Genomic DNA, 13,403 nt, shown 5'->3' with positions numbered 1-13,403 from the left:
GCCCTCGAACGATACTGTAGTTAAATGTAATTTTTATATTACTGGGTGCATTTTTATTTGTAAAGGGGGGTGATTTGTAAAACACGCGGATGGATGCACAGCGGATTTTGAACTAAGCAGAAGATGACACGTTTTAAAGCGCCCATGCTGCTGATTCACGTCTCCCGACGGCGCGAGCGGCGCTACGCTTCTGGTCACGTGACGCGCGACGTCCCCTCCCCCGTGTATCTGTTTAACCTTGAGCATCCTCCTCCAGCAGCGATGGGGGGGTCATCTACTTTCGCTGCGGAAGCCGCGGTGCGGGCCACGTCGCTCCCGCTCCCATCGAATCCAGATGCGAGCATTCGTCATCGTTATCATCAGACAATTTACTCTTTTGCACAAATAGATAATGCATATTACAATGTCATGTGCATTTTCAACATTCTGTTTCGTTTAATCGGTGTTTTATAATTAAATATTAATTGTTGTCCACATTTTATCTCTAATTCTTTTTTTTCCTATCCACCTGCTTTTCCCTAATATAGAGATGATTAGACACGGGATCTATTAATACAATTTAAACAATAAAAGCAAACAGGAGAGTTGTATATAATATATTTATAATATGGTGATTGATTTCTGTTCATTCAGCTTATTAAGTGTGCTTGTAGTTTTAAAAAGTGATTGCAAACTGGCACATTAATGTAACATTACATACTTAATATAGTGTTACACTTTAAAAGGACATATTTGAAGTGCTGTGATGTTGTTTTGAAAACCCCAAGCAAAATACAAGTTTCTGAGCTCAAGCTGTTCAGATACGCATGTCTTTATTTTGTCCTACCAGTGCCCTGATTGTCTGACATAATGCAGATATTCAGAGATGATGCTTTTAGGACATTACTTGTTCTGCCAAATGAAGAGAGTAAGGGTGTCTCAGCAGGTTTGCTGGTGTGATCGAAACTCTGCTGTGGAGTTTTATGAATGTCTAGCCTGTAGAGAAATGGCAGTTTGGACATCATCCAATGTGGCGTGGCTGTGAAGGCAGGTGACCAAAGGCAGGTTTTCTTCCCTTTATGGAGCCCTTAAGGCTGGTAATAATTATTGCAGCAGGAAAGATTTTCCCCGAAACAGAAACCCCAACCGATCATCAGCCCAAATGGAAAAATGTGCTGATGTGTCTAGACTAGGGTGACCAGATAATCCATGTCAGGGAGGACACTCTGAGCTAGGACAGGAATTGTAAATTACCATTTCAATTAAACGGACCTGGATTTGACTTGAGCACTGAGTTCTTGCTGTGTGCTGATTGGTCAGTCTCCTATAATCATGCATGTGTCACTAATGCTAATGTGAAACAGCTGGATGAGTCTTTCAGTCAAGGAAACAAACCAGTCAAAGCACAAGAAGAGCTGAACTATTTAGCCGAGCATAGGAGCCTTTTAATTTGAAAGTAGTTTGTAAAACCCGAAGTAGCTCAAAGTGTCCTCCCTGACATGGATTATCTGGTCACCCTAGTCTAGACACACAACGTCTAACACCAACAAAGACTAGGAGCAGCCAGGGCCTGTAAGAGTCTATAAAAATAAAGATTTAATGCATAACTATGCACGAAAGTCTATTGCTGTTGTAAACTGCTATTCCTTAAATACATTCATATTGATGGTATGTATATAACTTTAATTTTCATTCAACCATGTTTAATTTCAGTTAGAGAAAATTAATCTACCTTTACACACATACGTCCAGACTATTTCCCAGACAATTAGTAAATAAAAACCAGTAAACCAGAATAAACTTTGTTTGCCAATTACAATACACTATTTTGTTGCAGTATGATGGAAACAGCGTATATGTACTTTTTGAAGAGTGTGACTTTTTCTAAAGATGGAAAACGCCCATTTTCCTCTGTCTTATAATGTTTGACATCCAATTGACCAATGAAAAGATGCATTTTATAAAAGTACTTTGTGAGAAAATGTGTTTTTTCACGGTCATGAAACGATGGATTTTTAGAGATATGTATTTTTCATTTTAGAATGACGATATGGTGAATTTCACTAGACATATGTGGTGCTTTCTTAATAGATAAATGGATGTTCTGTGGAGGGCAAAGCTCGATTGGTATTGGTTGAGCATAGAAAGCAGTACTTTTGCTCCATGAATGGTTCCGTACAGATCGGGAGCTATAATGCAGCTCAAATAAGTTGCAGTTGGTTCTTTGTTTGTTGGAACCAAAATGGCCGCTTTGGTTGCTTGTCGTGCACTTTAGCCTCTTGTATCTTGGGGGTGCTGATAAGCTTCCCTGTGTTATCCTACCGACCCTGCATCACTTGGATATGTTTACTGTGACAGTAAATCTTACAGAAATCATGATATAGTAGACAGTTCAGACTTAACACGCAGAGGAACACTAACAGAGAAATGTAACAATTTAGGCTGCCAGGTCAGTGGGAAAAAGGACAAAATATGTAAAGGTAACAAAGATTGTGTAATTAATGGGCTGGAGGATTGAGGGGTACAGATGGGGTGTAATTATTCATGAGTAATAAGCACAGGCAGGTAAAAAAAAAAACAACCATTGGTACAGGTTAGATTTAATAAGTCAGAATGTTTCATTTAGATACCAAATAAAGATACCAAAATTACACATGATTATCTTTTTGAAGTATTAGACTATTGGGGTACCCCATGACCTGATGAATGGGGACCTATCATTCATTTTCAATAGAGTAAGGAATATTCTTTATTTTTGTGAAAAATAAATGTCACATTTCTGGACAGAGAAATGATGAATTGAATTTGAAGCACTTTATGCCAGTTTTTACTTTTTCCTCCAGTCAAGATACTTACCTACTGGTACCGACCAGCAAGACGACTGCAAGAATTATCATATGTGGTGGTTCGATCCTTGCCAAAACGTGTAGCATTATCAAGGATTGAGTCTTTGGAAAATGTAGAGATTATATGCTTTACCGAGTGCCAGGGTTGGTGCCAAGACAAATCCGATGGCCAGGCCCAAGATTTTCTTGGAGGTAGGGGGCAGGACCATTACCAGGATGCCAATGGGGGGGGGGGAGTATGAAGACAAAGCACACCACAGAGAACATCTACGCTTGCACAATTTGGCTTAATCTTTCTTTAATAGAATCGCAACATGTCTGGAGTTGTGTAGACTTTCAATGGTGGGAGTGTTCCAGCTGAAGTCATCTTTTCGTCCTGACATGTTGCTGGGTCACTCTTGCAGCAGGGAGATGCATTTGCCAGCCAGTCGGCGATGGAAGATGCGAGGACGCATTAATATTAACTCCGTGGAACTCTTCTGGCTCCAGTAGGGTGTAGCCTTTTTTCAGCTGAGATGGGGAATTCAGGTTCTGCCTTCTTCCTGTCGGAGACCCCTCCAAAATCTGAATAACCCACAGCAGCAGCAACGATTTGTACAGGGAGAGGCGAAGGAATTGTATACAAATATCAATTATCATTCCATGAAATTGAGCTCCAATGTATTTGTTAGCACAACAAGTGCACCGTGCTCTGGTACGTTTACCAATTCTTCGGCCGATATCTCCAAAACTCCCAGCAGAGCAACCTAGACAGGCTCTTCTGTCTGTTTTTGAAAATAGGACAATCACGAAAGATGTGATGTAGATAGGAAAAATGCGTTAGTGCCGAGGCGGACTGAACACATTGCATCAGCGCAATTTGTTACTGCGGCCGGACAGATGAGGTCAGAGTCAGTTTATTGTCCTAAAGTCATGTTTCTTAAAGTGCTCAGTGACAACATGTTCTGAAATTAGAACAGAGAACTGACAGGGAGTCAAATGATCGAACTCATTCAAAGATTTTACTGTAGTGTAGGCGCACCCTCCAGTCACTCACAGAATGAATGGGCGGGGCATAGAGTCACCTGTCACTCACAGAATGAATGGGCGGGGCATAGAGTCACGGTCACTCCTTTGGTTGCTTTTGAAGAACTCAGAAATCCGTTCATTCATCTTCTACTGTATATCACACTTGTCTTATGCAGTCATGGGGGTCCAGAGCCAATCCCAGAAGCTAAAGGTGCAAAAGAGGGGGGGGGGATTAGCCAGGATGGGGCACCAACAGCATTCACACACTCAAGTAACTCCAAACTCCACACACATAGGGTCATGTTGGAGGCTCAAACCCTGGACCCAGAAGTGTGAGGCAGCAACGCTAACCACGGCCCCACCCCCAAACTCATATGCACACAGAAAATAGATAAACATAGACATGATTCAGATCTTTATTAAATTTTAACGGTTTACATTAACTTATTTATAGGTAATTATTTTGATGCGGCAACTGTTTCCCCAGTGCCGCCCCCCCCCCCTTGGTGCCTCCCAGTCTATAGCCCATGGGATTATTTATTGTTGTTTATTTGTTATACATGCTTTATCTTGCATCCGCCTCCTTCAGCGCAGTGTGGGACAGTGGTTCAGTGGGCTGGTTTCCACTGCTCACCGCTCAGCTTGTGGGCTTGACGTCAGCGCACGCACATGGGTATTTTCTGTGATTTCCTTGTGTTTATGTGGGTGTGTGTCGTCGCCCCCCCCCCCCCCCCCCAAGTCTGTGTTCCTGCCCACTGACGGAGTGGCTTCCCATCCAAGGTGTACCATGCTTCCGGCATCCAGGGCTAGGACAACTCTGTCCATGCATTACATGCATTATCAGTCAAAAGTCTGGACACGCCTACCGAAAATCATTTGTTTTTGAACAAGATACTGACCCCAAGCTCCCCTCCAGGTTATGTAAGCACGGTATTATCTTGTGAACAATTAAAGAGACAGAGTGCTGTGACAGATGACCTGCCCCCCCCCCCCCCACAATCCCCCCACCTGAACCCTATACAGCTGGTTTGGGATGAGTTGGATCAAAGAGTCAGAGCAAGGTAGCTGACTTGTGCCCAGAACTTGTGGAAACTCCTTCAGGCCTGTAGGAGAAGCATCCCAGGTGGCTACATCTGGAAGCTGGGTGAATGAATGCTGAGAGTCTGCAGCGCTGCCGTTGAAGCAAAAGGGGGCTGTTTTGAAGAGTGTAAAATTTGGTTGAAATATTTGATATGTGTTACTTCATTGCCAACATGAACAACAGCTAATATAGAGACACGTGCATTAAAAGCAAATGTGTCCAGACTTTTGACTGGTTCTGTATGTGGTTCTGAGTGGAGGATCAGGGATTAATAATTTGATACAATTGATATCAAAGATGCCAGTGATCTGCAAACTATTTTAAATTAATAAGCTAATTTTCTGAAATACTTGTTGTTAATTCCTGTTTGCACCGTTTTATCATAACAAAGAAGAGTTTTTATAGATGGAGGAACACTACAGTTGCTTTGTGTTCAAACTGTTTAAGTGTGTCGTGACTTGTGCTGGTTTTTTCCTTCCCGCCAAATTAAGAGTCAGAAGCCACTTGTGTAGATCCAAATTCAGTCTTTATTGCAACAACAAGGTTACAACCAAGGTGGTACTTAAGCAATTGACCAAATCAGAAAGAATCGCTCTTCATGAGGAGGTCCTGTCACATTCGCGATGGTCGCTGCACCGGAACTCCCCCTTGAGGAACAGGCCTCACAAACTTTGACGAGGTGAATGAAGTAATCCAGAGGAGCGCGACCAGCTGCTGAACTGGACTGATTTATACATGAAGGGGCAAGGGGGGGGGGTCGCTGTGACATTAATGGAAAAAACACCCTTTTATGGGACACTGTAACTCGGGAAGCCTGTAAGCCCCCGCACGCAGATATTTAGCTTCGCTGAACTCCAGGGTCGCCGCGGGGGCCGGAACGGGACTGTGCTTCAGACCTAGAATGTCTCACGTAAGCCTTGGGGGGGCGAGGGGGGTTTCCATTCGCCCCTGTGGCATTGGCTCATTAGATAGTGGCGGATATTTATTCACACAAGTTGTGTGTCTAGAGAAGCCATTCTGTAACCGCCCCGCCGCCGCTATACCAAGCTGCAATTTTCACACTTAAGGCCTTCCTATGAACTCTAACGAGTCTGGCCGCTCTGTACTCACCTCCCTCACCAGCAAGGGGTTTCCATGATGGTTGGGGGTTCTTCGAGGTGCTGGAACCTCATCTGGTACAGAAAATCCACCACATACAAAGATATTTAGCTTAGAAAAGTTTTAGCATGGATTTACATGACTGCCTCTCTAATTATTTGAAAAAGTGACAGTTGAAAATTGTAGTGTATTTTTTTTTTACGTCTGGCAAAGCTAAATGTGGCAAAACTGAGCGGGATTACAGAGCATGCAAGATTTTACGAACGCCACCCCACAGCATGCAACGTTCTACAAACGTCACCCCGTAAATCAGAGGTAACTCTGGGGAATTATTTCATTTGGCAGTCGTTCACACAATAAGCACTCACACTCAAGAAGAAACAGAGAGTATGACTGTACGGGAAAGGACCGTACACACTTTTCCACCACAATACTGATTACACAACGGACACCAATAAAAACGATTTAACCCTATAGTAATCTAAATGCACATGCCTTATTCAGAGAGAAAAAAAAAAACTCACACGCAAAGTATTTGTAGGTAGGGAATGAGCATGCATTGATACTCACCGCACGACAAACCACCTCAGGGATGAGAACCTGAGTGCAACCATGCGGCGGGTGATACCTCAGCAGCACACTAGTCCGAATGGACCAGTGTGAGACTTTTCTGGTGGCCGGAGTGCCAATCCTGCCACCAAAACCCAAATTTTTCACTGTAAATTGGAGGACAGACCAATAAAAAAATAGGGGTGGGGGGATTTCATTTGCCTCTTCGTCTCCCTTGCGGTTTTGCATTTGAAAATTTCTCAAAAGACCTGGACTTCTCACGCTTTAATATCCCTTAGACTGGCTTCTGTGCGACTTGCGCCGCCTGGATGTAATACATCGCGCCATCTGGCGGTCAAATACAGATTCTACAGCATTTCCTGGAAATGTAGGGGAGTCCTAGTAGGTCAAACCGATAAGGTTTAACCCGAAAGTTTGCACTTCACATAGGCTACTAAAAACATACCATTTGCAACAGTTGTCTAATCCATAACAATAATAATAATAATAATAATAATAATAATAATAATAGACACTGAGACTTATTCATAAATCATATTGCATGAATCACAAAATTAGAAAAAATTTTGCATAATCGATTTACAAGGGTATGAAATATTGTTGACTGGCTAGTTGCACAAACATGCAGAAATATGCGGTATTCACTTGTCTTGCTGCACAGGATTTGGCTTGTTGTTTTTTGTGTATGACTTCCTCCTCTGTAGTGCATTGCTAACAAAGACATGATTTCTCGGAAATCAGGCGCTGACTGTTGCCGTACAGTAGCGCTGCGTGACAGCGCGCAAGCGCGAGTGCCTGACTGCTTTTCAGTCACTACCGGGGAATACCAGCAGTATTTAACAAGGCGCGCGGGTCGCACGGGGTGGAGTAGAGCTGATTGCTGTTGTTCTCGATATCGGATACTTCTGCAGAAATCTGGAGTAACTTCAACCAACCTCCTTACTAATAACGGCATAGGAAACATTTTAAAGTTACATAACGTGAGTATTTTATTATCATTTTCATCACGGGGAGTTAGTTCCACAATTCTTTTTAGTAGCCTATATTCATCGGTATATTTGGTATATTTTAGAATGTCTATATAGATGCACATAGATTAATAATTAATTCAACTATCTTGACTAATATGTTACTATGTTTGTACACACACCACAATGTATGCGGTTATTGTTAGTTATATTTATCATAATAACGTTTACTGCGCTGTTTTGCTGCATTCGTATTTATTATTATTATTTATCTTATTTTTTGCATTAAATGAAGCAAAGCGAATGTTGTTCCCTGCTTTTATCAAATCACGTGAAGATAGGCCTACATATATATAGGCCTATATATTTTTTCTTCTTGCTATTAAACGGCAAAACAAGCTTGCGTACCTTATCCCACAATAGTGCCGATTGCCGTCTGTGTTCAGCCGCTCCACCTTATCACGTCATACAGACGGCCTGTTCATTCGACCAAAACTTTGTAAAAATCGACAATAAGTAAGTTTCTATATGTTTCTGCTGCTTTAAACAAGCGCATACTGTATTTATACCTTCCGGTGACACATTATAAAATGATACGTAACAGCAATACAAATCGCAAACGCGGCGCATCGAGTGTTATTGTCATTTAATAATAAACTGAATGCAGTTATGATGATCTTTTTAGTGCTCCATAGTATGGCTGTAATTTAATCTATATAGCAGTACTCGGCAATGAACTTGTAAACTTTCTTAAATGAACATGCCTTGAATAAAAGAACACGTTGCTGCATCTATTTGGTTAATAGGTTTGAGAAACAAACAAAAGAGAGTATTCGAATACGAGATTTATGCATAGAATTACATTATTCCAACATAACCGCTCGTTTTTTTGAATGTTTGGAAAACTGTGTTTAGTGTTATATACTGTAATCAGCGCGGTCTTGCTTCGCATTGCTGGTAATATGACACCGGTAGGTTTACTATAATTTCCGCTAACAGCGTGGCTATGAAACTGCTTCGCGGTGGTGATTTGCGTTACTTTTATTGTGAAAGAAACGATGAAACGTGTTAAACATTATAGATTGCCCTTGTTCTTGCAGCGATCATGCCTGTGCAACGCATGAAAATGAGACCTTGGTTGGAGAAGAAAATTGAACACCAGGAAATTCAAGGGCTGAGATGGGTCGACACGGTACGAGAGCGACAGCAGGATAGACGCTCTGTGCGCATGTCCGGCTAAGTTTACAAAACATTTAAGCATACCAGGGGGGCAGTACATATATCATGCTCATTTGCTTGTTGTTTTAAGGAGAAGAAAATATTCTCCATTCCATGGAAGCACGCGGCTCGTCATGGCTGGGAAATGGACAAAGACGCGTCGCTCTTTATGCAGTGGGCCATTCATACAGGTAAGCAAGACACCTGCAGTGTAATTAATATACTGATGGTCCGTGATTACGATATTTCGGACTTTACGATGAGTAAATGTTTTTCACATTCAGCACATTATGCGATAAATTACATTCAATATTCAGAAGTTTATCATAAATAGGCTTTGTGTTAATTATTTTGCCCAACTGCAGGCTAATGTAAGTGTTTTAAGCATGTTTAAGCTAGGCTAGGCTAAGATGTTTGTTAGGTTACGTGTACCGTATTAAAATGCATTTTCGCCTTACAATAATGTTAGCCTTACTATAGCTTTTTCAGAACATAGTCCCGTCATAACCTGGGTGTCATGTATTGCTGGGGCACGGACCGGGGAAGCAGGGACACCGGGTTTAATTGAATGTAAAGGAAAGCAGGACAACGGAACAAGCAGCAAACTCAAAATGACATTAATGACAGGACTGGGCAAACATACTTGAACGTGGGCTTATGTACACGAAACTAATTAACAACAACGGGAAACAGCTGGTAACACGGGGATTCCACACGAGGTAGCGAGGGGGCATGGCACATGGGAGGATCAGACGAGCAGGGCATGACACTGGGGAGACGCTGTACTTAATGTCTTCCCTCATTTGTACAGCCCACATATGTTGAATTCAAGTTTGTCATCTGTCTAATGTATTCTGGGGATTCTTCTGTCCCTGATATTACCCTTCAATCCTGACAAGTTCGCCAGGTGTGCTGAAATCAGTCCTATTTTCCCAGGGAAATACAAGCCCGGTGTCACCCACCCTGACCCAAAAACGTGGAAGGCCAACTTCCGCTGTGCCATGAACTCCCTCCCGGACATCGAAGAAGTCAAAGCAAAAAGCGTTCACAAGGGCTCAGATGCCGTCAGAGTCTACAGAATGTTGCAATCTGTCACCAAGAAAAAAGGTACGCGACTATGCATACGTAAATAGACACTGCAAAAACATTCAAAGCAGTCTGTATGGCATTTAATAGAACTCTTGCAAAGTCACCCTTGAGCACGGAGCCATTGTTAGTAACCATTGGTCAACAGTTAAGCTATCACCTCAGCTGGATAATTCGTGGCTGTTAAAGGCATTTATTGTCTTTTGACAGAAAAGAAATCAAGGACGAAAGATAACAGAAGAAAGATGAAGGCAAGTTCTCCTTAAATAATAACTTTTCAGTTACCAACGATCTTTGAGGTGTCCTCCATCCATACCTACTACATTGTCCATTAGCAGGAAGAGGAAAATCCTTCTCTTTTAAACATGGACTACAAAACTCTTGCTTGTTCTTTAGGTCGTTGAGTCAGATACCAAAATGGATGATGTGGACCACAAACAATCAAAAACAGAGACAACTGTTCAGGATGAACCCATGCAAGAGACGACAGTGGACAGTTCAGAGAATCAAGGTAGGCCTTTCGCTGACTGGGGCTCTCAGAACTTCAGTTTCGGTCTTTCAGAATTATATACACCTTGGTAATGGCAGAACTGCTCAAAAACTACAAAAACCGAACAGCAGACTCTTTAGGTCAATATGAACAGCATCAATGTAGACCTCAGTACAAAAAGTCAATAATGGTGCATTGCTATTACATTGCAAGATGACCTTTCTCCATTTTATCTGTAGTCAGTTCATCCCACCAGTATGGGAACGAGGAAGATTTCTCCAACTGGCCTCCCGCAGTGACGACAACCGTATCCGAAGTTGACAGCACTAATGTGTTCCATTTCCAGGTGTCACCTTTACCGTCCTCAGGTAGCGTACCAAAGGGGCCACTGTCAATCATTAAATTACGGGTAACTTCGTAATTAATTGCCTGTCCTCCATATGGATGGTAATTCTTGGGATTAGCTGTACTCCATGTGCATGTTACCTGTACTGTCTTTGACGTGTTTTAACTGGCCTGCCTCATCTGCATAGCCGTAAGGAATCTGGCGTTTACGCTACCTGTATATAGAATAAGTGTAATAATTGTGAAAAATTATTTTAATTTTTACCTAATCATTCCTGTTTCAGGCTTTGAAGATGATGAGGCAGTTCTCATTGATGTAAGTTTGGCTTTGGTACATTCTATCATGTCCATGCACTGATTATACCCTCCAAGCATTATATACAGAAATATATGGACTATGAACTATACTTCGGAATCCATGAACTCTTGCAATGTCGCTTTTTCGCAGCTGGCTTATGAGCAAGAACAGTGGCAGCAAAGCAGCATAGATGGCAAAGGGTTCCTGAGCAATGACATGGGGGCTGCAGATTCCAGTCACAGTCAGGACAGCTTATACTCTGGTAAGTATACCATTCCCTCATCCAATGGGGCAACAGTGCCCATCAGCCAATCAGGTGCAGCTAAAGGGGAGCTATCAGCTCTCATCTGATTGGCTAAAGAATTTGATTCACTCCACTCTCACAGGGAAATAGAAGCCTATTGATGAAAACAGTTTCTCTGAAGATTTTATTTTATATCGTTGAAGGTAGTTGCCTATTTATGACAAACAAGTTATTGTAATAGTTACAAAATCAACAAAACATATCAAGAGACTGTAAAGGATAAATCAAGTCAGTTATAAGTGATATTTAGCCAATGGCAGGCACATTGAAACCTGTCAACAGATCTATAATAAAACTGTAAACATAAAAATGATACAACAGCTGTCATTGTTATAGCCTTTTGCTAGTGATTTTTTTGGAAATCTCAGACTTGGGTTCATGTTTGGTTGCTTTGGCATCCTTTCTCCTATGTTACTCATTCACCATGACATCCATTGTTCGCTCAATTGATGTTTGTTCTATCAATTGACCATGATATCTTCTCTATGCATCAAACATGTAATTTATGCGTGTTTTTATATTATCGCTTGTTTCCTTTGCAGGGGCAGAAAACGAGTTGTATTACTCCGAGCTGCATTCCGAAACTTCTGGTGCTATTAGAGACTACGAGACCAGCAACGGCATGAATTTTTACCCAAGTCAGCCAATTTGCTGCCCTCATTGAATGCCATGGGATTGTGATTTATCAGCTGTGGAGAAATTTATACACAGACATTTTACCTGTAAGGGTAACGGGCATATAATTTGAACTATTTTCAAGGATTTATATATTTTTTATGAACAGTGCTGATATTAATGTTTAAACTGTGCTATTTCTTTTTTGTGGAAGACTATTGCACTTTATATATAAAACAATTAAACTACCACTCAACTAAATGCATAATAAATGTTCTAATTAGGCCCAAATATGCAGGAAAAAAACGTTTTATACTGCTACTACTGTAACTGCTATGGCTGTATCGATGTTTAGATGCCATTTAGTTTAGCACCTTCTGCTGCAAAGCACTGTCTCTGTGATTTTTATGGACAATTGGAAAAGGAAGGAAGAGCAAAAACTGAAAAGAAAAAAAATGATGAGGCAAAAAAAATAATATTGCTGTTCAGAGAAAACAAAGATTGTCAAATGTCTTTAAAGAAAATTAAGAGTATTCCATTTGGAATATTTGTGGCATTTACAAGTGGGGGGGGGGGGGGGGGGGGTTGGTTGATTTCCTTAAGATGTCTATAAGTCTATCCATTTTTGGTGTTTTGGTCATGTACATAATTGTATATTTGTAAAAAGACTATTTTTGTACAAAATAAACCAAATTGTACTTACTTTGTTTATTAAGATTTTTTTGTGATTCTCATTGGCAGTATTTAGCTTGTGATGTGCTGGTTGTGTCGGGTTATTTATTATCCTGGTGTAATGGAACATAATCTAAATTATTAACTCAATCTAATATAATGAGTCTGCTCATTTTACATTATCACTGCGTCTTTGATGGCCAAGAGTCAATGTGAGTCCAGCAGGATCCTCAAGTCAGGGAATGCTGCAAATGTGATTAAAGTGTCCATCTTGCATTTGGGGACATTCTGTAGTTTCTTGAATGCTTCCCTATTATTACTTAATACGTTTTATTGGACAGCTGCTTCTACGGGGTCGTTTATCCAAGCATTTTTGCGGTCATTGTGATTCAGGCATCAGATTAAAGGCGATATGTAATAGTTTTACAGCTGAAAGACTTTATGAGTGTGACCTATGGCGTTTCCATGACAAGCAAACGCGTTCACTCGCACGCAGAAAGTGTCCATGGACAAACGTTTACTCTCGGTCAAACACGGGCAAATTATGACCAAGAAGACACAGATTGCTTGTAGTTGTCAGATGTCTACAAGACACGGTCTCCGCCATTAAGCACTTGACCTTCTGTGCCGAAACTGGCTTTTAACCCTCGGCTCATTCAAATTAACCAATATTACAACTGACTGAAGAAACGGAAGTTCGCTCTTCACGCCTTTCAATATGTGGGAATTTCAGTTAGCCTATTATTAGTAATTTCAAAACCAGTTAACATGAATGTAAGAAAATCTTAATTTTTTTTATATTTGTTATTGAATACGTGAGATTAA

At 41.2% G+C, this 13,403-nt stretch overlaps 1 protein-coding gene and 1 long non-coding RNA gene across 3 annotated transcripts; one reads left to right on the top strand and one right to left on the bottom strand.

Moving 5' to 3' along the window:
- Positions 1-3,106: 3,106 nt before the first annotated feature.
- LOC111839572 (uncharacterized) lies at positions 3,107-7,340 on the bottom strand. 2 transcript variants are annotated; one of them, XR_011985247.1, is made up of 4 exons: positions 6,583-7,340; positions 6,025-6,086; positions 3,901-4,038; positions 3,107-3,589 (listed from the first exon to the last, which is right to left on the bottom strand). It is a non-coding gene; the product is annotated as an uncharacterized lncRNA (long non-coding RNA). The 2 variants fall into 2 exon arrangements; XR_002837122.2 differs by having other exon boundaries at positions 3,107-4,038.
- Positions 7,341-7,408: 68 nt separating this feature from the next.
- Positions 7,409-12,481, top strand: irf1b (interferon regulatory factor 1b). Its single transcript, XM_023803632.2, has 10 exons — positions 7,409-7,562; positions 8,651-8,742; positions 8,860-8,959; positions 9,705-9,875; positions 10,065-10,105; positions 10,251-10,365; positions 10,584-10,712; positions 10,974-11,005; positions 11,138-11,249; positions 11,834-12,481. The coding sequence occupies exons 2-10, from the start codon at positions 8,656-8,658 to the stop codon at positions 11,953-11,955; spliced, it is 909 nt and encodes a 302-aa protein (XP_023659400.1). The 5' UTR covers positions 7,409-7,562; positions 8,651-8,655; the 3' UTR covers positions 11,956-12,481.
- Positions 12,482-13,403: the final 922 nt, after the last annotated feature.

Source organism: Paramormyrops kingsleyae, chromosome 24 (genome assembly GCF_048594095.1).
Source record: "Paramormyrops kingsleyae isolate MSU_618 chromosome 24, PKINGS_0.4, whole genome shotgun sequence".
NCBI classification, from domain to species: Eukaryota; Metazoa; Chordata; class Actinopteri; order Osteoglossiformes; family Mormyridae; genus Paramormyrops; species Paramormyrops kingsleyae.
The sequence above is the reverse complement of the archived record's forward strand: the minus strand, read 5'-3'. Positions and strand labels throughout refer to the sequence as shown.